This window comes from Megascapheus bottae, chromosome 6 (assembly GCF_031878675.1).
Source record: "Megascapheus bottae isolate mThoBot1 chromosome 6, mThoBot2.hap1, whole genome shotgun sequence".
In the NCBI taxonomy this organism is placed as follows: Eukaryota; Metazoa; Chordata; class Mammalia; order Rodentia; family Geomyidae; genus Megascapheus; species Megascapheus bottae.
In genome coordinates this window covers 12483882-12507975 of record NC_143514.1, presented here as the reverse complement: position 1 = coordinate 12507975, position 24094 = coordinate 12483882, and the positions used below count along the sequence as shown (strand labels likewise).

General features: G+C 38.2%; 2 protein-coding genes across 2 annotated transcripts in view; one reads left to right on the top strand and one right to left on the bottom strand.

The window, feature by feature from the left end:
- Positions 1–187: 187 nt before the first annotated feature.
- Positions 188–15933, bottom strand: Trmt13 (tRNA methyltransferase 13). The gene is made up of 11 exons (XM_090334262.1): positions 15661–15933; positions 11277–11323; positions 11128–11194; positions 9283–9345; positions 8342–8411; positions 8077–8183; positions 7330–7497; positions 5438–5510; positions 4375–4449; positions 1696–2128; positions 188–380 (listed from the first exon to the last, which is right to left on the bottom strand). The coding sequence occupies exons 1-11, from the start codon at positions 15808–15810 to the stop codon at positions 188–190; spliced, it is 1446 nt and encodes a 481-aa protein (XP_090190388.1). The 5' UTR covers positions 15811–15933.
- Positions 15934–16075: 142 nt separating this feature from the next.
- The window catches only part of Sass6 (SAS-6 centriolar assembly protein), a 34426-nt gene continuing 26407 nt past the window's right edge, over positions 16076–24094 (top strand). The window contains exons 1-2 of the mRNA XM_090334258.1: positions 16076–16283; positions 21655–21715. Of these exons, the coding sequence (XP_090190384.1) occupies positions 16219–16283; positions 21655–21715 (126 nt within the window). The 5' untranslated portion in view covers positions 16076–16218. The remainder of the gene's footprint in view (positions 16284–21654; positions 21716–24094) is intronic.

Here is a 24094-nt window from a genome sequence, read left to right as displayed (position 1 = left end):
CTGTTTGGACTTCTGAAGTAAAAAACAAAACAAAACAAAACAAAAACAAAAAACAATACTATTGCCAAATTTTAACGAGGCCACAGTATTTTAAAGTTCCTATTGTCTGCTATTTACATTTTTGTAAGTATAAAAATATTAAATTTTTCCTTTGTGGAAGATTGGAGATGTCCAAGTCTCTTTTCCATTAACCAGTTGTTTGTGGTGAAGAATGAATGGGTAGGGCTGTTAACAATACATTTTCCAGAGACACCAAAGGGTCTATATAGTTCTGTAACGCAGGACTGAATCCCTTTTGCTGTAAATACTGGACTCGGCCTTGGTCAATCAGCAGCTTACAAAGATGCCCTATTTTCTTCTTTTCTTCAACTGTGAGAATCCTAAATTGAATTAAAATACACAAAACAATGAAATTGTGCAAAAGCTTATGAAAACTGTTACTTTTATTCATTGAGAAGCTGCTAAGTAACCCCCATTATATAAGGTGCTATGTCTCATGCTTCTGAGATATACATGCATTTTTTAAGGTATACCCACCCAGCCCTCAAGCATTTAGTTAATAATCACAACAGATGTATGTTCATTTGACATGTTGCAAAAAACAATATTCTTGAATAAATGTTAATAGTCTTTGATAAGGGAAGTAGTACCTCATTTAATTTTTCTTTGATCCGAGGCTTAATTACTGTAAAAATATTAAGTGGAAATGAAAAATTTCCAAAATAAACAATTCATTTTTTTGTTTGCCAGTTCTGGGGCTTGAACTTAGGGTTTGGGAACTATTGTTAGACACTTTTTGCTCAAGGCTAGTGGTCTAACACCACTTCTGGTTTTTCTGAGTATGTGTTACTAAGGAATTGAACCCAGGGCTTCATGCATGCTAGGCAAGTAGTCTGACACTAGGCTACGCTCCTGGCCCATATTTTTTTTTTTTTTTTTTCTGTTGTGCTTATCCTGGGACATGAGCTCAGGGCCTGAGTGCTGTCTCTGAGCTTCATTTTGATCAAGGCTAGAGCTCTACCCCACTTGAGCCACAGAGCCATTTTCAGCTCTTTCTAAGTAGGATACCGGCAAGAATAGTCTCATGGACTTTCTTGCATGGGCTGACTATCAGATCTCAGCCTCCTGAGTAAGCTAGGTTACAGGCGCGGGGCCTGTAACCAGACCTGGCTAACAATTCATGATTTTTTTTTTTTTCCCAGTCATGGGGACAGAATTCAGGGCCTGAGCACTGTCCTTGGGCTTTTTCAAGGCTAGAACTCTACCACTTGAGGTATAGCACCACTTCTGGCTTTTTGCTATGTATGTGGTACTGAGGAATTGAACCCACGTCTTCATACATGCTAGACAAGCACTCTTACCACTAGGCCAAACTCCCCACCCAACAATTCATAAATTCTAAATAAGTGCCACTTTTAGAAGCCCAGTAGAATCCTGTGTGGTTGCACTCCTTCCCATGTGAGGTATGATCATGGCTTTGGTCTGTGTATTCACCCTGTACATTGTCTACTCATTAGTCACCTAATGGTCATTTCCATGATTAGACTGACTGTGGTGGTAGGACTGGATTTGGTACTAGCACAAGTTTTAGGTATCCACTGGAGATACTGTTTCAGTAGAGGATTAAGGGGGATTATTGTACTGCAATAATAAAGTATTTCTTTAGTGATGTGTATTATAAGTATAGTAACTTACCCAGGCAAATTATCAGTGCTGTCATCTGTGATTCTGTATTCTCCGTCATCATGTTCTTCGCTCTCATCATTTTGATGATCTTTGCTCTTTATAGTAATATCTTCATCTACCAAAGGTGCTGTCCGCATCCCACAAGTTGCCCAACTACTCATTCGCTGGAAATAGTGGAATTCTACTGCTCCAAGGCCTAGGGTCCTGAAATATTCTTTGCCCACATAATGTCTCCAATCACACCTGTGGTGACAACAGAGTGCAATAACAATGCCAGCCACAGGGGTCCACTTCTCTGGGACATTATTTTCATTTTCTTCCTTGGCCAAAGTGTTAATTTCATTTTCTGTTTTGTCATTCTTTATACGTTTGGCTAAAGGTTCTTCATTCCTTTCCTCATAACAGGCAGCATAGGTTTCAACCAAACATCGTAATGCAAGATCTGCAAACACAAATCATGTGCCCCACCAAATTACATCAGCTTTCAAATTACTTTTTTTTACATTTCTTAAACTGTATGTTTTTTTTAAAAACACAAGAACAACAAAAAGCTACTTAGCTTCGTCTTTGTACTAATTCCATCATAAATTACCAACTTTGATCAAATTTGTTAACTTCATACTTGTATTCAATCATAAATTACCAACTCTATTCAGATTTTCTCTTTTCTGTCATTATTCTGCAAAGACCCTACTTTCCAATAAAACCATCTGAAACTTATGCTCCACAATCTCAATCTCTTATCCAATTTCTTGTCTCTCCTTTTTTCTACCCTGAAGACATCAATTATATAGAAAACATTTTTTTTTCCCCTTTCCTAGCTTACATTCCAGGGGGAGTTTTGAGCTTAACAAACACAAAGAAATGAAGAAAGACAATTCTGCTTAGCACATCGATGAGATATTCAAAATGCTGATCTTGAAATGTTAGACTTTCACAGCAGATAGTATACATGAGAAGCTGAGAAAATGGGTTCAGAATGTAGGAAGTAGGCCCCCTTGGGTAGCCTTACTGTATTTGCATTCACTCAGCAAATATTTAATGAGGTCCTTTCATATGCAAAGAATCAAAGATGCAATAATGATTAGTATGTGCAAACTTAAGGGACATATACTTCATGTTAAAATGATAATATTGGGCTGGGAGTTTGGCCTAGTGGTTAAAGTGCTTGCCTAGCATGCATGAAGACCTGGGTTCGATTCCTCGGCACCACATACATAGAAAAAAGCCGGAAGTGGTGCTGAGGCTCAAGTGGTAGAGCTCTAGCCTTGAGAAAGTCCAAGGACAGTGCTCAGGCCCTGAGCTTAAGCCCAGGACTGGTAAAAAAATAATAATAAAATGATAATATTTTAACACTTTATAAAACTAAATCGATCAGAAAATTCAATAATATAAATTGTTAAAATCTGATTAGATTGTCAAACAATGTCCAAAATGCTTATTTTTAAATTTTGTTATCCTAAAATGTAAAAACTGGATATTAAGTCGATATTAGTTCATTAGCAAATTCAGTTCAATATATGAATTTCAGTCAAAATAATACTCAGAACATTTATTTGGAGAAAGAAACATCTCTATAATCTTGGAAGTTCTTTCTCTTTTTAGATTTTTTTTTGGGGGGGGTCCTCACTACATTGCTCAGGTTGGTCTTGAAATAGTAGATTCATTAATATCTACTTTTACATCTTAGGGCCATAAAATAATCTTAATTTAAAAATAAAAATGTTAAATATGCACAAGTAAAAACACATTAGATGTGTAGCAGATGAGTCTGAGCATTATTATTTAATGGACACATGGAAGGGGAAGACCATGAAGGGAGAGAAATGGGAAGGAAGTGTCACTACGGGAAGGCAGAACTTCGAGTAAGCAACTGCAGCAGAGACAAGGGAAGTAGGAATTTGAGTAATTCAAGGGAAGAAGTGTTCAACATGGGAGAGGACTACCAAATGCTATTCCTTTGAGAAACAGAAATTACATATGAAAAAAAAAATTATGAGCTCTCCCTACCCATAATGGAACTGGTTTATTTTTAATGAAGGTTAAATAAGACAAGGTATATGAAATAAGTCTAAAAATATGACAAACAACACAAATATATATTACTTAAAGTCATTTCCAGTCTGTTTGAATATTACCTTACAGAAGCTCCATGTTTCCCTGTGTGGAAAATGTAATAATGGATAACATTTAGAGAGCACTAACATAGGCCAAGCACTATGGTCAATAATAATAAATTGCTTTCTCTGGAACTAGGTGCCTATTGCTCACACCTGTAATCCTAGCTACTCGGGAGGCTGAGATAGGATGATTGCAGTTTGAAGCCAGTCCAGACAGAAAAATCCATACAATTCTTATCTCCAATAGCTGGAAGTGGTAGTTCACTAGCTTTGAATACAAAAGCTTAGGGACAGTGCGTAGGCCAAGAGGCCCATGCCTTAGGACCAACAGAAAATTAATGAAGGATTTAAAAAAAAATAAATAAAAAGGGAAAAAAAATCTAAACTAGCAACAGGAGACATGGATCAAGTGGAAGGACACAAGCCTTGAGTGAGAAAGCCATGTAAGAGAGCAAGGCCCTGAGTTCAAGCCCCAAAACAAAAACTAAACTACTTAGACCTTTTACTGATTGGGGATTATTTAGTCTACAACTTCATGATTTAGAAATTATTAGTGTGTTTACATTACCTGTTGCTACACCACAGAGATGTTTTCCAATTCCTACCACAGGTAGTTTTCCTTCTCTTAGCACAGGAATCTTGTCTGAGATAAAAGAAAAAATTGTTTGCTCTCTTGTCCTCATAAGTATTAATGTGATCTTCAGAGAGAAAATCAAAATCCTTGAGTCGGGGGCCGGGAGTTTGGCCTAGTGGTAGAGTGCTTGCCTAGCATGCATGATGACCCGGGTTCGATTCCTTGGTACCCCACATACATAGCAAAAAGCCAGAAGTGGTGCTGAGGCTCAAGTGGTAAGAGTGCTAGCCTTGAGAAAGTCCAAGGACAGTGCTCAAGCCCTGAGCCCAAGCCCAGGACTGGCCAAAACAAAAACAAAAACCAAAACAAAAATCCCTGAGTCATAGTTCTGAGAGACTCAAACATTTTTTTTTCTGTGTAAAATCCAATATATAGTACAAGAATCTGTTTACAGTTAATCACATCAACAAAGTAATAAATTGTTAAATAATTTTAAATAGGGTGGCTTATAAATGAATGTTCTATTGGGATGTTTGCATTATTTTCTTTTTGAAGAAGTAGAAAAGAGCAAGGGAGAGAATGGTTGATGGGTGTATATGAACTCTGAAATTATGATTTATTTATTTCAGCACAATTTAAAATTCTAGGAAATAGCTTTTATACACAATCTCTCTCTCTCTCTCTCTCTCTCTCACACACAGACACACACACACACACACACACACACAAAATGTCACTTAATGGTTTGGGACAAAAGGCTTGTGTTTATCTTATGATTAATTTAAACAAAACAAAAAAGCAATATAAGGACATATTTATCAAAACTTTTATTAAACTCTTTCAAATATAATACTTCACTCCCAGCTGATACCAAAAACCATTATCAAAGTTGTAACTCTAATTCAATTTTCATTTGTTACATATTCCACATTTTCAATGGACTAACTTTACTTGTGTTTTTCCTGAAACACTGCTCCACATAAATGAGTTTTTAGGAAACACTGAGTTTGAAATTTCTGTATTTTATGGTAAAACCATGGAAAGTTCTGCAACTTACTCAAACATAAGTGTTGAATGTCAATCTGAAGTCTTTCAAACACTGAATTTTTCTTCTTGTGTTTACCATCTACCTGCATAAGTAGAACATTATTATAATAATGACTTTTTATGTAAAAAACCCTCCAGCGGTATGAAAATGAAATGATTTCTATTTGTTTTCAAAATTCAGATTATGTTCCCATCATTTACCACTTAAAACAGAATGAACAAAATACTTAAAGTTGTATATTTGTTGATTAAAAACCCCAAAATAACAAAATAAACACATTTTTATAAGGCTTGAAAATCATATTAATTATTGAGCATATATAATTTTGTTTAACCCTAAAAGTTTCCAATTTATTCTCAAAGAGACCAAGTTGTTAAGGGATTTGCCTAAGATAATTTGTTATTTCCTTTATTTTTGTTATCCATAATTTCTATTATGGCTTCTTATACTCTCTGAAAGATTGAAATTATTTTAAAGTATACCAAATATTCAAATAACATACAGAGATTTTCACTTGTGGTCCAGATCTAAGGATCTTCAGATACCTATCTATTTTCCTTTTGGAATTTGGGGATTAACTCCAGGACCTTATACATGCTAGAAAAGTATTACTGAGCTACATCCAACCCCTTGTTTGAAGTTTTATTATTTTATGTGCTAGTGTTAGGCTAGTGCTCTACTGCAAAGATAAATTCCAACCTTTTAGGCATATATTCAATTATAAACTTCAACATTAAAATGAACATACCCAGAACTGAACTCCTTGTTTCTCCAAACCTATCTTGTTTCTCTTCAAGAAGAGAACTACTTAATCACTAAAGCATTTCCCCAAATTACTACTCTTCCATATCTCATGGATAAATAAATCATCTTTTTTTTTTTGCCAGTCCTGGGCTTGAGCTCAGGGTCTGAGCACTGTCCTTGGACTTTCTCAAGGCTAGAGCTCTACCACTTGAGCCTCAGCACCACTTCTGGCTTTTTTCTATGTATGTGGTACCGAGGAATCGAACCCGGGTCTTCATGCATGCTAGGCAAGCACTTTAACCAGTAGGCCAAACTCCTGGCCCAATAAATCATCTTCATAGTCCAGAGTATCTGGCTCTTGCCATTATCATAAGAAACTTACTACACACAAGAAAAATACTTGTAAAACTGACCCAGTAGATGGAAACTTCTTGAAGTCAAGAACCAAATGTTTCTATTTCTATGTCCAGCACATAGCAGGATAACATCAAATTACTTCTTCAACACTTAGAGTAAGAGCCTTCCCTAAATTGGTTCTCCTCTCCAGTCTCCTCACATATCACAATATATATTTCTACCACACAGACAAGTTTCCAAGTTTTCCTTCCAGACATTTACTTAAACTGCTTTTGCTTCCTGGAATACTTCTCAAATCCTTATCTAGCAATCACTGGTTTACTTTTCAAGATTTAACTCAAGCAGCACCTTTTCTAGCTCTTATTCACCATTTCTTCACTGTAAGAAAACTTCTCACACCTTCCACTGAATTCATACTAAAATCTGTATTGTTTATATCTTAACACTTTACCACTATAATCATTTATTTGCCTAGCTATCCTTATAAATATAAGTATTAGAGCAGAGTCTTGTCTTTAACATTGTCATATAAATCCACTGTAATATTATTCATTCAAATCACAGACTATCAAAACTTAGATTTAAAAAATATACCTTTAAGTCATGAATAGAAGGATATAATCAACCAAAAAATAAGAGAAATTAGTTTTCAGAAGACACACTTCTATCTTTTTTCCTTCCTAACTAGGAGAAAAGTAATCTCATGGCATTGAGTTCAAGCCCCAGTAGTGACAAGAAAAAAAAAAAGGAAAAAGGTTATCAAAGTTTGGTTACTAATGTGCTACAGTGGTTTCACTTACTTTGAATCTTGTAGTCACTTTTTCTACGAGGATGAAGTGAACTTTTTCAGCATCTTTTAAGGCAATATCAACCCAATGAGATAATTTTCCCTTGCCTGCTCCAAACTCAACAAAGCATCTTCTTGGACCAAGTAACTTTAATTTTTCAATGTTACCTAAAATAGAAGCCTGCAAACTTCACAAGATTATTTTATAAACTAGAGCAAACAGATACAGCTCAAATGGGAAAACAGCAAGTCAATCTCTATATAAGGCAGTATTTTTTTTTTTTTTTTTTTTTTTTTGTGGGTCATGGGGATTGAACTCTGGGCTTGGGCACTGTCCCTGAGCTCTTCAGCTCAAGGTTATGACCCTACCCCTGGGCCATAGCCCCACTTCCCATTTTTTTAGTGATTAGCTGGAGATAAGCGTCTCACATTCTTTAGTGCCCAGGCTGGCTTTGAACCTTGATACTCAGATCTCAGCCTCCTGAGTAGCTAGGATTACAGGCGTGAGCCACTGTGCCTGGCTAAAGCAGTATGTTCACACTGGTAAATTATGCTTAGCTTTAATTTTTTTCTTGCTCTAAAATATTGAAAACTGTGAATAGTAATAATCACATCCATGCCAAACATTTTTAAAATACTTATTTTTGAAATGTAAATAACTTTATACACTGAAAGACTAAAAACGTATCATTAATAACTATATGGAGAGAATAGAATATAATAAAAACTACAAAGGCAGTTACTGTGGCCTAAAATATACCTGCTGTTTCAAGTGCTTGGTTGCAGAATCCCCGTTTCTAGGGTCATTAATGGCATCATGTAATGCTGGGTGGGACATGATGTGATCATTAAGTGTGGAATTCAAACCTGTGGCAATATAAAGTGTCAGCTGAAGCAACCCAACCTCAAACTATATGTCTCTAACAACAGCAGTAACATTTTATAAACCAAAATAGTAACTACTCATATACCACTTAGCTGTTCCAAAATAATTTAACTTAACTTGCGACTTTAGACAGGCTTACCTTCACTTGCTTTTCTCAATTTGTTAATTAAGTTTCCCAACTGCTCTTCAGATAGGGAAGAAATGGGAACCTATATGCAAAAATAAAAGTAAACAATGTAGTCCCCAAATGTTTTTTTTTTTTTTTTTTTTTTTTTTTGCCAGTCCTGGGCTTGAGCTCAGGGCCTGAGCACTGTTCTTGGACTTTCTCAAGGCTAGAGCTCTACCACTTGAGCCTCAGCACCACTTCCGGCTTTTTTTCTATATGTGGTACCGAGGAATCGAACCCGGGTCTTCATGCATGCTAGGCAAGCACTTTAACCACTAGGCCAAACTCCCGGCCCCTCCCCAAATGTTTTAAGACACCATGACAAAGACATGATGGAAAGTTAACAGGTAAATCTCACAGCAGTTTATTTAGGCTTTTCTTTTTTTTTTTTTTTTGCCAGTCCTGGGCTTGAGCTCAGGGCCTGAGCACTGTCCTTGGACTTTCTCAAGGCTAGAGCTCTACCACTTGAGCCTCAGCACCACTTCTGGCTTTTTTCTAGGTATGTGGTACCGAGGAATCGAACCCGGGTCTTTGTGCATGCTAGGCAAGCACTTTAACCACTAGGCCAAACTCCCAGCCTATTTAGGCTCTTTTTTTTCCTGATTAAAAACCTCTCCTGAGCTGCCACTGGACTGCCACTACTATATCTTCCCTCACTGGCTGTCATACTACTTTAGTTCTTCTGGCCACTCACAGTCAAGAAGTGTACACTTAGAGGACTCACAGGGGATCAGAGCCATTCTATAGCTGATCTAGGAACTAGCTATCATTAACAATACTGATTCCACAGGAAAATGTATTCCACATTCAAATAACATATTTATTCCAGACAAAAATGAGAATATGGCTTATTCACAATGTGGAAATAATATACAAACACTACTGGAAATTAAATACTAAGTTAATATACTTACTAATTGTTCAGGTATTTCTGTCTCATCTTTTACGCCTGCATTGATATCTTGAATAAAGAAATCCTTGAAAAACCAAACCAAACCATGTTGTTAATATGGAACACACAAAATTAATCTGAAAAACAGATTCTTCCTTTCTATCTCATACTATGTACCTGCCTTCCTTCCTCCTTCCTCCCATTCATTCAGTCATTAAATCATTATTGAGTGCCTGTTACAGAGACTGGTAGAAATCAGAAGATACTAATCTTTGATTACATTTGATTTCATTGGGCATGTTATCTAAATAAGCATTTACCACCTCTAAAAAATTCAATAGCAATTTCTCTCCTCCCTCTCTCCCTCCCTCCCTCCCTTCCTTTCTTCCTTCTTTCTTTACCAGTCCTGGGACTTGACCTCAGGGCCTGGGCAGTACCCTTGGACACTGTTTTTTTTTTTTGCCTAGGGCTGGTGCACTGCCACTTGAGCCACAGTGCCACTTCTGGCTTTTTCTATGTATGTGGTGCCAAGGAACCTAATGCAGGGCTTCATGCATGCTAGGTGAGCACTTAATCACTAGGCTACACTCCTGGCCCTCAGTAGCAAATGTTATTAACATTTTTTACCTGCTTATAACATAAGATTAAGGACCATGCTTTATAGTGTTAAATCAAAGACAAGAGTGTATACCATTTGTTAGGCTTCTAGTATGATGAAAAAAATACTAAAGGGTAATATTAAAATTACAATGACATGAAAATATTGATTAAAAATCAAAAGCAGCTAAGTGTAGTGGCACATGCCTATAATCCCAGCACTTAAGAGGGGAAGGCCAGCAGGTCACAAGTTTGAGGCCAGACTGAGCTACATAGTTCGCCTTGTCTAGAAGGAAGATGAAATGATATGAAGAGGTAGGATGTGTCTTTGTGTTTTAAGGAAAAGTTATGAAGGTTATACAAGATAGTCAAATTAAAAAAATAAATACTGAAGCCTGGCGTGGTGGCTCACGCCTGTAATCCTAGCTACTCAGGAGGCTAAGATCTGAGGATCACGGTTCAAAACCAGCCTGGGCACTAAAGTCCATGAGACTCTTATGTCCAATTTGTCACCAGAAAACTGGAAGCAGCTCTATGGCTCAAGGGGTAAGGCCTTGAGCTGAAGAGCTCAGGGACCAGCACCCAGGCCCAGAGTTCAAGTCCCACAACCCAAGGGGGAAAAAAATGAAAGAAAAATATTGAAAGCAGAAATGTTGTGACATTTCATTCATTCATTAATTTATTTTCTTACCCTCCTCCCCCATTATACATATTACTATTTAAACCAATATGAGATCTTTTAAGCCTTTTTGTAAAGAGATAAATTCTAGGCAAAGATTTAGACCAACATTATGGAATAGAACTTACTGCAATGATGGGGATGTTCTATTCTGCCCTAAATAATGTGGCTTTATAGCTCTTAGCTGTAAAATATGGCTCATGTGAATGTGAAACTCAGTTTTCAAGATTACTTTTCCCTGGGGGATATAATGTAATATAGTGGCTTTTGGCTCACAGATGGCATAGAATTCCATTGTGACTTTAGCTTTAATTACATGTTTAACAGTGGATACTGGTGATGAAGTGGAATGGGGAAAGGCCATGATGCTCTCTCAATAAAACTCATTTTCTATAACATTCTATTCTGAATTATGACTGTTAACTGTCTTTCAAATCCCACACATTATATTCACTTAAATGAACTTATTAAATTCAAGCCTAAAGGTAAGAACCTTGTTAAATATGTACATTTGTAATATACTAAATATTATATAAATAAACATTACATACCACATAGCTCACTATTCAGTTTTACTTATCAAACACTTACAGGTTTTGGCTTCTCTCTCGCATTACATTTTTTCAAATGCTTTGTTAGTTGATCTTCATATACTGTGCTAAATTTAAAGAGAACATTTAAAATGAGATTTTCAACCCTTACTATTTCGAATATAGAAAATCCCTTATCTTTATACTTACTGTTTGGGATCTAAAGGACACAGAATTCTTTTCCGAGCATTTTCTTCCTAATAAAACAAAGAAAATCCATCTGCTTAAATAAACATCAAGTCTTATTTATCTATCTAATATCTATAGTTTAAAAAGGTAAGGAAAATTAAAAAGGACAATGAAAAATTGGTAAAATCGGTTCACAGGATTTAACAACAATGCAATCAACAATGTAGCTGGTTTTTGTATGTGAATAAAAACTGCTTTAGAAAAGTAGCTTCAAGCAGGTTTTAGAGAAATAAAATTTTGAATCTAATATAACAATGCTATTTTATATGCCACCAAGGAAAAAAGGAATGCTAACCATTTATACCAAATTAATAATTTAAAAAGCTGATAAACGTGTATTTAGATGTCATGTACAACATGTTCTGAAATATACATACACCGTGGAATAACTGAATTAAGCTAATTTATATACATGTTAGGGATTCTTTGTGGAAAATACTGGTTATTTAAATGACACTGGTTTTAAGATGCATCTTTATCTCAAGATTCCTAAAGTGCAGAAAAAAGCATCTTAAAAACAATAAGATATAACATTAAAAAAACTTGGCACAGTTTATTTTCCACTGGCTTTGTAACTTTTCAGTTCAGCAGTTATTTGTCTTCAGGTTACACTAACTTAACTCTATGCCCTGGGAGAAAATAAAGGAAAATTAATAGTGTTGGCAATTGCACTTTGCTTATGAATCTGTATGAAACAAAGTACTATAATTACTAAGACCATAGGTCAGCCAGACTGCTTAGCTATGATTGTCAGCTCCATCAACAGCTAGTCTAATGACCCTTACTAGTTTACTGCCTTATATGAAAGATGAGTCACAGCCTGAGGCGAGTGGGGGCAAGACAACAGACACCAGGCTGTGGAATTGAGGATTGGGGCACCAGGGGCCTGAATTCCTCCAGCTTTCAGGTGTCTTGGGTCCATTTTATAAGGTATTTCTTGAGAAGGGTACAGGTACATACAGAGAAAGTGAAGTCACAAGCACCAACCCTGTGGTATAATCCTACTCAAGTGATCAACAACTTTTTTTTTTTTTTTTTAATCTTAAGAAGTAGGTGGAAGCAGTAGATGACTTACAGGTTAACAGATTTTTGTCTATCCCAGTTCCCAGAAAGTTTAGTGTGGAAAACAGCCTACACCCAAGATAGAAATCTGAATTCCCCTTAAGCCAAGACTGACTGGCCATTCTGGGAAACTCTCAGCATAGTCAGAGTTCTGGGAGGAGGCCATCCATTCTCCCAGTCCTTCTGGGTCTCACAGCTCGGCTTTTGGGGGCTCTCACCAATGTTTCACCTCCTAAGATTTGTGACAATTAAGTGAACACTATAGAAACTCAAAACAACAACATAGCTTAAGCACAGCGCTAGCTATAGGGTAACCATTAACCAAGTGTTTACCCTTACTAATTTCTTTTGGCTTTATTTCTGTCCTAATGTGCCTCTCAGCACTTCCATGAGATTAGGCATGCTGAATTTTTTTTGTGTGTATGAATAACAAATTTTTAAATGAGACTATTGAAACAACAGTTCCATTATTTCATCGGATACATTAATATCAATCCATAATATACAGTGCTATGGACTATACAGAAATTATTGCTGCTTTCAGCAGTTGGTGAATATCGTTAATATTACAGTATGGATTGTCCACAAGAGACAGTCATTTGTCATTTTTATCAAGAAATAGGGTTTGTTATACTGTTAGCAACATCAACTTTTCCCCAGTGCATATTCCAAAATTATTAATAAGTGCATTCCTTTGTGCTTTATTGTGTATCTTTTAGCAGCTTATGTATTTTATTTGCTGAATTTTATGGAAAAGCTAAAATATTTTCAACGTTAAAAAAATATATTGAGTTGGGTGCTGGTGCCTCATGCCTGTAATCCTAGTAACTCAAAATGAGATCTGAAAATCAAAATTCAAAGACTGCCTGAACAAGAAAGCCCATGAGACTCATCTCTGATAAACCTCCAGAAAACCAAAAGTAGTACAGGGGCTCAAAGTGGTAGACTGCTAGCCTTTAGCAAAACAAGACCTCGGGGACAGCACCCAGGTTCACAGATATTAACAATGATGATGACTACAACAACAACAACAACAACAACAACAACAACTAAGTATAGTATAGCCAATCTTCCTTATTCGTTAATTTTTAAGATATATATATATATATATATATATATATATATTTTTTTTTTTTTTTTTTGCCAGTCCTGGGGTTGAGCTCAGGGCCTGAGCACTATCTTTGGACTTTCTTAAGGCTAGAAGCTCTACCACTTGAGTCTCACCACCATTTCCGGCTTTTTTCTATGTATGTGGTACCGAGAAATTGAACCCGGGTCTTCGTGCATGCTAGGCAAGCACTCTACCACTAGACCAAACTCCTGGCCCCAAAATTTATATTATTTTTTAATAAGAATTTATTAACATTGATTTTTACATCATATTCTTAGTTGTTAATTTTAAAACTTCATTTCCTTGGGCCTGGAGCATGGCCGAGTGTCAGAGTGCCTGCCTAGCATGCACGAGGGCCTTGAGTTCCATTCCTTGTACCACATAAGACAGAAAAAGCCAGAAGTGGTGCTGTGGCGCAAGTGGGAGAGCAATAGCCTTGAGAATTCCCAAGGATAGTGTAAGGCCCTGAGTTCAAGCCTCAGGATTGGCAAAACAAAACAAAACTTAACTTCCATCTGGGCACCAATAGCTAAAGTCTATAATCCTAGCTATATAGAAGGCTAAGATCTGAGAAGATAGGTTAAAGACATCCAGGGAAGAAAGACCATGAGACCCTTATCTGAAATTAACCACCAAAAAATGCTGAAGTAACGCTGTGCTTGTACCAAAAAAGAATTCAGGAATGGCACCCAGACCCCGAATTTAAGTCCCAGGACACACACATACACACCACCACCACCACCACAAAAATAATCCCCAAATAAAAAAAACTTACCTTCCAGCTAGGTGCATGTATTGGAATACATGCTTATAGCTACCTGGGAGGATGAGGTGGGCAGATTATTTGAGACTACTAGTTGGAGACTAGTTGGAGAAGAGTCCAGGCAAAACAGTGAGGTCCCATCCCTCAAAACAAACAGAACTTAAACTTCCAAAAGGAGGAAATGACTCTCTTGTAACTTCCAAAGGCTAACCACAGAATGGAGCAAAAGGTGTGTGTGTGTGTGTGTGTGTGTGTGTGTGTGTGTGTCTGTCTGTCTGTCTGTCTGTCTGTCTCTACTGGGGCTTGAACTCAGGGCTTCACATGCTTACTTAGGTTTTTCTGCTCAAGGCTGATGCTCTAAAGAAGTACTTGAGCCACATCTACTTCTGGCTTTTCTCTGGGGTACTAACTAGATGTCATTTTTCTCTAGGAATGCTAATTTACTAATAAGACTTTGTTCAGATTCTACAAAATCACCATCTACAATCACTTTTCAAGTGACTTGGTAAGATACAGTATGATTCTGTGGCAAATCTCATTCTTCAACCAATGGATATTTGCTGGCCCCTTAAAACTAAGCAAGAAATTGTGGGTAGACTGTAAAGGAATTTCCACAATGAAGTCACAACTTCCATATGCAAAACAAGAATATGTCTGCTTCAGTACTCATCTTTGGTAAAAGCCATTCCAACCCAAATAGGAAGTAGTCTTTCCTCATGATGGATGGGTAAGTGAAGAGGCTAACCTGAACTGGAGTTTTCCTAGAAGGATAAACTAAGTGAGTAAGAAATCCCATAGTGCAATTCACACCAGACTTTTAGAAAGGATGAAAGCAGATATTCATCTCTTTGGTTTATTTTTTTCTAATTCTATTTGGACACGCTCGTTCCTCTCAGCATCCTCTAGTTCCTGTTTTTAATTTTCCTATCTCATATATTCTCAAGTAATATGCACAGACACAAATATATTGGCTGACCCTATGTGTAACTGCATTCGCGAACAAAATTGCACTTGCTTTTCAATTTTATTTCTTTCATTTCCATAATGTTATTTCATATGATCAGAGGGTTTTAAAGGTCAATTGTTACGGATGAAAATCTTTCCTTCCCTACTCCTGCCTAGTAGCCATTATAAGTGGTTTCCTAAGAGATTACAATTCTATATATATATTAAATATATGTAAATATATATTTGTATGTTTCTTTCCGCGCGCACGGACCATCAGAAGACTCGTCATGCATTCCCGGTTCTCCACTGACCACCGGGCCTCATTCATTCATTCAATCATTCGTTCACTCCCGGCTCCCCCGGACGGCCTGAGCCCGCTCATTCACTCCCCACCCGCGGGCCCCCTCCATCCCCTCCCTCCTTCCCTCCCTCCGCCCCGCGCACGGCGGGCGGTAGCGGACCTCCGCGGCGCCGGCGTGCTCGCCGCAGAACCTCTTCCCCGCGGCCGCCACCATCCTGCAGAACCGCTTCTTCTTTTCCACAAAGTACCCGCATCTCCCCTCAGCTGGAAATCCAGCACCGCCCCGATTCGGCGGAGACGCCGCCATCATCCTTGACCCGACAAGCCCAGGACGGTCAGCATCCGGCGGCCGGGGCAAAGGAAAGTATCGGTGTCCTCCGAGGTTCTAGTCCCTTAACAAAGATGGCGGTTGCCGGAGTCCCTTCGGCTCTCTTCCCTCAATAAAGATGGCTGCATCGCCACGGACACGCCCATCAGAACCCGGAAGCGGATCCACTACTGGAACCCCAATCCCGCTCTACGTCGCAAGAAACCGGAAGCGACGGATGGTGGCTGGCGAGACCCAAACTTCCTGCGTCGTTCCCTCTGTTTCTCGCTCCACCTTCTCCGCGGCAGCTGAGCGCCAAACTCAAAACTCTGTCCGGTCTCGGGCGTCTTCCAGGCAGAGTTCAGAGGCCTAGGCCTGTTGAGGGTGGCCTCTCACCGGCCGGGGGCTACCATGAGCCAGGTTCTGTTCCAGCAGATCGTCCCCTTGCAGGTGAAATGCAAAGACTGCGAAGAGAGGTGAGGTCAGCGTCGCTCGGTGCCCGCGGGTGGCGGTTGGGGTCGCGCCAATGGTGAAGATGGCCGGCCGTTCGGGCCAGTGGGGCGGGGCGGGGGCTGGACCCGGGGCCGGGGTCCGGATCGGGGCCGGGCCCGGGGCCGCGGCGCCGACCGGGAACCGGTGGGGGAGGACGGCTGGTCGCTTCTGGCCCCGACCGGCCTTGGCGGAGGGGACGCTGGGGGAGAGAAAATGGGCAGCCTGGGGCACTGGAACTGGAGGCTTCGGAGACCGGGCCTCGCTCCGTGGACCCGATAGGTTCGTATATAATTATTATCATTAGTATTATCATCATTCATTTTAAACACAGGCCCCGGAGCTTGATCTCAGGGCCAGAGCGCTGTCCCCGAGGTTTGTTTTGTTTTGTTTTTAACTCCAGGCTAGCGCTCCACCGCTTGATCCACAGCTCCATCTCCAGCTCTTTTGAGTAGTTTGTTGGAGGTGATCGACTTTCTTGCCCGGGCTGGTTTTGAACCCCGAGCCTCAGATCTCAGCCTCCTGAGAGTAGCTAAGGATGACAAGCGTGAGCCCCTAGAGCCCGGCCCGGACAGGTTAATTCTTGCCACAGCTGACAGAAATTTCATTGGTGACATATCGTGAACTTGTACACACTCAGTGCTGGACACTTGGGGATGTCATCACACATTTCGCGGAGTTAATGACTGCAGACTTGGAAGGATAAGGAAGTGATGATACTAGAGCTTAAATATACGATTGATTTGAAATTAGGTGATATGTTTGAACGGTAACACTTCCCCCCACCCCTCAGCTTTGTCATGCATTTCCCATTGCTTAGGAGCCTGTGTTTCCTCACTTGTACAGCTGGCATTTAGGATCAAGCATGAAAATACATGTAAAAACCAAATAGTGTGCTCTGTCCCTTAGGGCTTTAGTGGTAGAGTGTTTAGCAAACCAATGGTCCTGAATTCATACCCCAAATATGGCAAGACAGACAAAGAAATAAAACGAAAAGGTGTAGGAATGTTGCATAACAAAATGAATTTACGGAGTTGTCAGTAATCTATACTATGTGATCCAGAACTTGACTCCTTAGAGATAAAAACCTGTGGGTTATTTTAATCAGTTGGCTTGTTGTTGCTGTTGTTTTTGTTTTCATTTTGGGGACTCAGCCTTGAACTTTGCATATGCTAAGTTGGATTTCTGCTGTATCACCTTCTCCTATTTGAGAATTATTTTGTGCTGTTCATTGTGGTAGCCACTAACCACATATTATTGAGCATTTGATGGGAGATGAATCCAGATCCAGCTTTTGTAAATGAACATTTTTAAAGATACTCTGAAACTGGGTGCAGTGGCTCACCCTGTAATCCTAGCTACTCAGGAGACTGATATCTGAGCATTGCAGTTCAAAGCCAGTCTGTGCATTAAAAGATCTTATCTCCAATTAATCACTAGAAAATGGGAAGTGGGGCTGTGGCTTAAAAGATAGGGCAGTCGCCTAGAGCTACTCCCACTTTTTCCTTCACTTCCTCCCCCAAAAGTTGTAAAGCTCCACTTCTAGGCCTGCAGATTGTCCTTTAGTAGTTTTTTTTTTTTTTTTCTCTCAAGGCTGGCACTTTACCACTTGAGCCACAGCTCCACTTATGGCTTTTTGTGAATTGGAGTATCATAGACTTTTCCTACGAAGAGAACTTGGAACCTTGATCCTTAGGTCTCAGCTTCCTAAGTAGCTAGGATCACAGGTGTGAGCTAATGTTCTTTTTATTCTTTAAAACCTTTCAGATTCTCATATTTCCTGGCCCACTATATGTAAATGAACTTTTGTTAGAGTATAGCCATCCATCCTTATTTCCTACCAAACTGTCGGTGGCTGCTTTTTGCAGAAGAGCAGAAATGAATAATGGCATTATATTATTTTTTTTCCAGTCCTGGAGCTTGAACTCAGGGCCTGAGCATTGTCCTTAGGGTTTCTCAAGGCTAGAGCTCTACCACTTGAGCCACAGCACCACTTCCAGCTTTTTCTATGTATATGATACGCAGGAATTGAATCCAGTTCTTCGTGTTAAGCAAGCACTCTACCACTATGCCAAACTCCAGGGCTGCACTATAAAAATTTTTGAGGCGGTAAAGGTAACTCAATGTCTCCATGGTAGAGACAGAGAAAGTATGAAAGAGAAAGCCTAAAACACTTATTCTGTGGACCCTTACAGAACCGTCTGCTGACCCCTGACATATAGAAAATATAACTGAAATTCTTTAATAAGTATTCAGGCCTATGAAGCTCAACAAATACTTGGAAATACCTACTATGTACCAGGAGCTGTCCTAGGTGCTCAGCAGATGAATTTCCTTTCCTTGCCTACCTCTATCCCACACATACAAACTGGTACCATTGTGCTTATCATGGGAATCATTTAATAGAGGAAAGAAGAAACATTTCCACTGGAGCCAGGCACTGGTGGCTCAGGCCTGTAATCCTAGACACTCAGGAGGCTGAGATCTGAGGATCACAGTTCAAAATCATCCCAGTCAGAAAAGTCCAGGGGACTCATCTAGAATTAATTACCAGAATACAGAAAGTGACACTGTGGCTCAGAGTGGTAGGACTCTAGCTTTGAGAGGAAAAAGCTCATAGACAGCACCCAGACCCTGAGTTCAAGCCCCACAGCACCCCCCCCAAAAAAAAATTCCCCTTCAGAAACACCATAGTACAGATTAAGAGTTCAGGTTTTGGATTGCTTTGGTTTAAGTCCCATTTCAAACTGTTGCTTAGGTGTCCATCTTTTATAATTTATTATTTACTTCCTTTTGCAGGGAAAGTTGGAGGAGATTTTTTTGGTGTTGGGGTTTGCATGTATTAAACAAATACTCTACCATTGACTAAACCACCTAACCCTGATCTTCTATACATTTTTCACACCTACACTATAAGGACCTTTCACAGTTGCCTAATTTGAAATTACCTCTCTTCATTTGTTAGGTAGCATGCTATAGGCCAATGATGTGATTTCTAATATGTGCTTTGGGTCCCTCCTCTGTAAAAGCAATAATATTTGCCTAAGATGATAGTTGTTAACTAGGGTGAAATTTGTAAACTGCTTGGCAGGTACCCAGTAACAGAGGTACTCAGTAAACATTAGTAACCCTTCCCTTCCCTCTCTTGAATCCCTAAGATAAAATCAGAAGCAAATCTAGGGAAAAGTCATTTAATCTAACCTCAATTTGAGGATCTGGACCATGTTTGTTTGTACTTGTATCCCTAGCACCCAGCAGGTACTCCTGGCTTAGAGTGGCTTTTATTTGTCTCAGCTACTAGGTGTCAGCAGCAGGCTTGAAACCAGTTCTGCTAATGGTGGATGATTAAGATGTTCTTTATTTAAAACTTTGGGCTGGGAATGTGGCTTAGTGGTAGAGTGCTTGCCTAGCATTCATGAGGCTCTGGGTTTGATTCCTCAGTACCCCATAAACAGAAAAAGCCAGAAGTGGTATTGTGGCTCAAGTAGTAGAGTGCTAGCATTGAGCAAAATAAGACAACGCGTAAGCCCCAGGACTAGCAAGAAAAAGGAAAGAAAAGAAAAAGTTTAGAACAGTATCTAGCCAAGTCTAATATCCCAGAGGATATTGGGCAGATTTATGTAGTGTTCAAAGTGGGACACTTAATGAAATGAGTAGTATTTCTATTTAAGATTTTATGTATTTGTTTTATATTGCTTTATTATATCATGAACTTTTATAATGGAACAAATATGATTTGTAACTTCAGAATTCCTAAGATAAATCCATAAGATAAGCTTCCCCTAAAAGCTCAGATTTTTCTGTAAGATATTTCTAGGGATGTAGTTTGGATTAAACATAGGGAGTATATTTAATTTTTAAACTTATTTTTAATTTTCTCCCTCACATCTAATATATTAAACATTCAAATATATACAGTATGTTTGGTTGATGGCAATATAACTTCCAGATTTATTTAAAGGATATTTTATTAAGCAGATGCTCCTTGAATTTTTTTTTAATAAAATTTTGAAGTATGGAAATACTCCAAATTTGTGAAGCATAAAAAGCTGTCAATTGTAGTATCATGCCACTATGGTGGATTCATGTTAAAGATAAAACAAAACATTAAACCAGAACGTTGTAGAGCAAAAAAGATCCCCATAAGCTATCGCATTGAATCTACTTATTTCTACAGATAAGGAAGTTAAGGTAGTGTTTTTTCCAAAAAATAAAAATAGCTTAAGTAGAATGGATTAGTATTCTGTATCATATACAATTTTCCAAATACCAAGAAAAAAGGAAAGAGAAAAAAAGAATTATGCAAAAGAATTATACAAAAAGAATTATATAAAATCTTTGTACAACTTAATTAATGTTTATGGCTAATTTTATGTATATGTGTTCAGTACTGGATTCTCCATAAGATTCAGCATATAATGTGAAATTTCTAGTCTTGTCATCTCAGATCTAGGACAAGATAGGTAGTAATAAACAATTTTCTTGCATAGAAAATATACCAAGCAGATTTAACTTGTAGATCTGAAAAACAATTGTGTATACAGAAGAGTTAGAGATTCTTGTTTCCTTGATTCTTTATAGTTTAAATGTTCTAATATTCACATTTTAAGTTTTTAGAATGGAATCTTTCATTAAGTCAATTTGATTATTTGAAATGTAAGTTTATTTCTTGTTATTATTGTTTTGTCAGTCCTGGGGCTTGAACTCAGGGCTTAGACACTGTTCCTGAGCTTGTTTTGCTCAAGGTTAGCACTCTACTACTTGAATTACAGTGCCACTTGTGGCTCTTTCTATTTATGTGCTACTGAGGAATTCAACCCAGGGCTTCATGCATACTAGGCCAGCACTCTACTATTAAGCCTGAAATGTAAATTTTCCTAATTTAAAAAGTTGTTAACTAGGGGCCAGGAGTTTGGCCTAGTGGTAGAGTGTTTGCCTAGCATGAAGGAAGACCTGAGTTCAATTCCTCAGTACCACATACACAGAAAAACTGGAAAAGGTACTGTGGCTCAAGTGGTAGAGCACTAGCCCTGAGATCAAGCCCAGGACTGGCAAAAAAAAAAACTTGATAACTAACATTGATGGTTTGTCTTTCTGCAGGTACTATTTTAGAATCAAGGCAGTAACATATACCACAATAATAAGCACTCATTCTAACTGTTTATCTCATTTAACTCTCATGACCTCCCTATTTTATAGGTAACAATAATTTAGCTTTTCATTAAAAACTAAAAGATTACTTAGTAGAATAGCTTAAACTTCAAATCCATGTGCTTTCTAAGAATGTGTTCTTAGAGAATGTGACTTAACAAGGCCAAAAATATTTTTTCTAAGACTTGGACATGTCTTTTCATCTAGGAGAGTGAGTGTGAGAGTGAGCATTGAACTGCAATCAGTTTCTAATCCAGTTCATAGAAAGGTTGGTATTTACTTTTTTTAATATGATAATTTCTGAATATATTTGATAATTATGTTTTCTTAATTTTGTTTATACCCACCTTGTTTTCTACTATTGAGTTATTTTGTAATGGATGTGGTGTAGGATGGCAAAATATACTGGGACAACTAAAAAATAATTACACCACATATTTCTAAATCATAAAAGAAGAACTAAGTTAGAGTCATAGTGGCCAGAGTCATAGTGGCCGGGAATTTGGCCTAGTGGTGTGGTGCTGTGGCTCAGATGGTAGAGCTGTAGTTGTTAGAAAGCCCAAGGACAGTGCTCAGGCCCTGAGCTCAAGCCCAGGACGGGCAATAAATAAATAAATAAATAAATTCATAGTTAGGTACTTAGGAGTTCAATAAAAAAGTGACAGTAAACTTTCTTAGATTTGCTATTTGTTTCTTTGTTCTGGTTGATTGTTTTCAGTGCTAGAGATAAAACCCAGGGTCTTACACATGCTAAGCAAACTCTCCATCTTGGTGGTAAACTTAACAAGAATCGGGCCCTAACATTTACATATAAAAATAATCTTATTGCCTTCTTCCAGGATCATTATAAAAACAAATGTTTGGTATGGTTAAGTATTTCAAATAACTGTAGTGCCTATGTCAAAACAAAAATAAGAGAGCAGTATTTTTCCCCCAATGTTGAACACTGGACCTTGTGCTTGCTAGCCAAGCGCTAAACACTTGAGCTACAGTTCATTCCTTAAATGGTCCTTTTTTTAATTAAGACTTAAGATTTAAAAGAGCCTTAATTGTAGTTTGATTCTTTTACTTCTTGAAGAATGGCATTTAGAGACCAGAGAGTTAAGAAACATGAGAAGGGGTATCAATGAGTGAGGTAGCACCTGCTACCTGACCAGTGTAACTGTAATCTTACTATACATTATCCTGACAATAAAAGAAAAAAGACAAAATGTGTTTGTTCATTTAAGAATTTTTTTTGTTGTTGTTAGCTTATATTAGTTGTATCTGATCGAGTTTCATTTCATGGTAATATTTACATACATACATAGTATCACAATCAAACTCACCTCTTTTATTCCTCTCCTTTATTATCCTCCACTTCCACCATATTCATCCTCATTCACCCTCTCGATTCTCCCCCTCCATCTGGCTGATACCTGCCCCAACAGAGCCTGTTTCACTTTCTTATCATTGTTTTTTATTTTATTGTTTTGTTTTTTATTAAAGAATTTATTAACATTGATTTTTTACATCATATTTCAAATGTCATGTTTAACAAGCAAGTATTTAAAAAGGGAATATCTATATACATTTGTTTTTTTTTTTTTAAAGTGTGTATACATTGCTCTAAGGAGTTTTAGATTTTTTTTTTTTGCCCGTCACAGGACTTGAATTGTCCCTGGATTCTGTCCCTGAGCTCTTCGGCTCAAGGATAGTGCCCTACCTTTCAGTCAAGCCTCACTTCCTATTTTCTAGAGATTAATGAAGATAAGAGTCACAGGTCCTTTTGTGCCTGGGCTGGCTTTAAACCTTGATCCTCAGATCTTAGCCACTTGAGTAGCTAGGATTACAGGTGTGAGCCACCAGCACCTGGCTTAGATTTTTTTTTTTGCCAGTCCTGAATCTTGAACTCAGGGTCTAGGCACTGTCCTTGGGCTTTCTCAAGGCTAGAGCTCTACCACTTAAGCCACAGCATCACTTCTAGTTTTTTTTCTTTTTTATGTATCTGGTACTTAGGAATCAAACCCAGATCTTTGAGCATGCTAGGAAAGCACTCTACCACTAGCCCAAACTCCCGGCCCCAGATTTTTTTTTTTTTTTTTTTTTATATAGCATCTTAGAGTAAATTTAAGAAATGCCTGCAAAGAAGCTACTTAAGGGTATGCCATTCTGAGACAGAGCTAATACCCAAGTGGCTATTTTTCCAGGGTGGAGAAGGTATAGTACATTCTTATTTGGTATGCCTACTGTACCTCTTAATTTTATAGCTCTACTAGTAAATGGCTTAGACTTTTCTAATTCCTTAGTAGTCCTGACTAGATTTTTATTTCAAACTTGTTCTTAACCTGAATGCTTAGTTTTATTACTTCTCCCTTAGCTTGTAGTTAAGCCCAGTTTTCCTTGAAGCAGTGATCTCTGAAGTTTATAATTTTAGTTGGCTTTTTATCTATTGTGCTGACCTGTTACATTGTAAAATAAGCATCTTGGAAAGTGGTCTTTATGAAAAGAACCTGCTTCATCAGAAACATGAAAGCAGATGGGTCTCTGCATTTGTAACCACCTCAAGTAGGAAAGAATATGTCCTCATGGGAAGCCCTGAGCAGCCTGTCACCTGATCCTCTATTGCCGAAGACAAAAGCTCCTTCTTTTGTAAGGTGGATAGTTG

Coding starts and splice junctions, on each gene's coding strand:
- Trmt13 (XM_090334262.1), bottom strand. CDS start 15,810: ATGATGGCGGCGTCTCCGCCGAATCGGGGCGGTGCTGGATTTCCAGCT. Junction 11,195..11,276: donor TGTCCTTTAGATCCCAAACA/GTAAGTATAAAG, acceptor CTTTAAATTTAG/CACAGTATATGAAGATCAAC. Junction 381..1,695: donor AGCACTGATAATTTGCCTGG/GTAAGTTACTAT, acceptor AATTCAATTTAG/GATTCTCACAGTTGAAGAAA.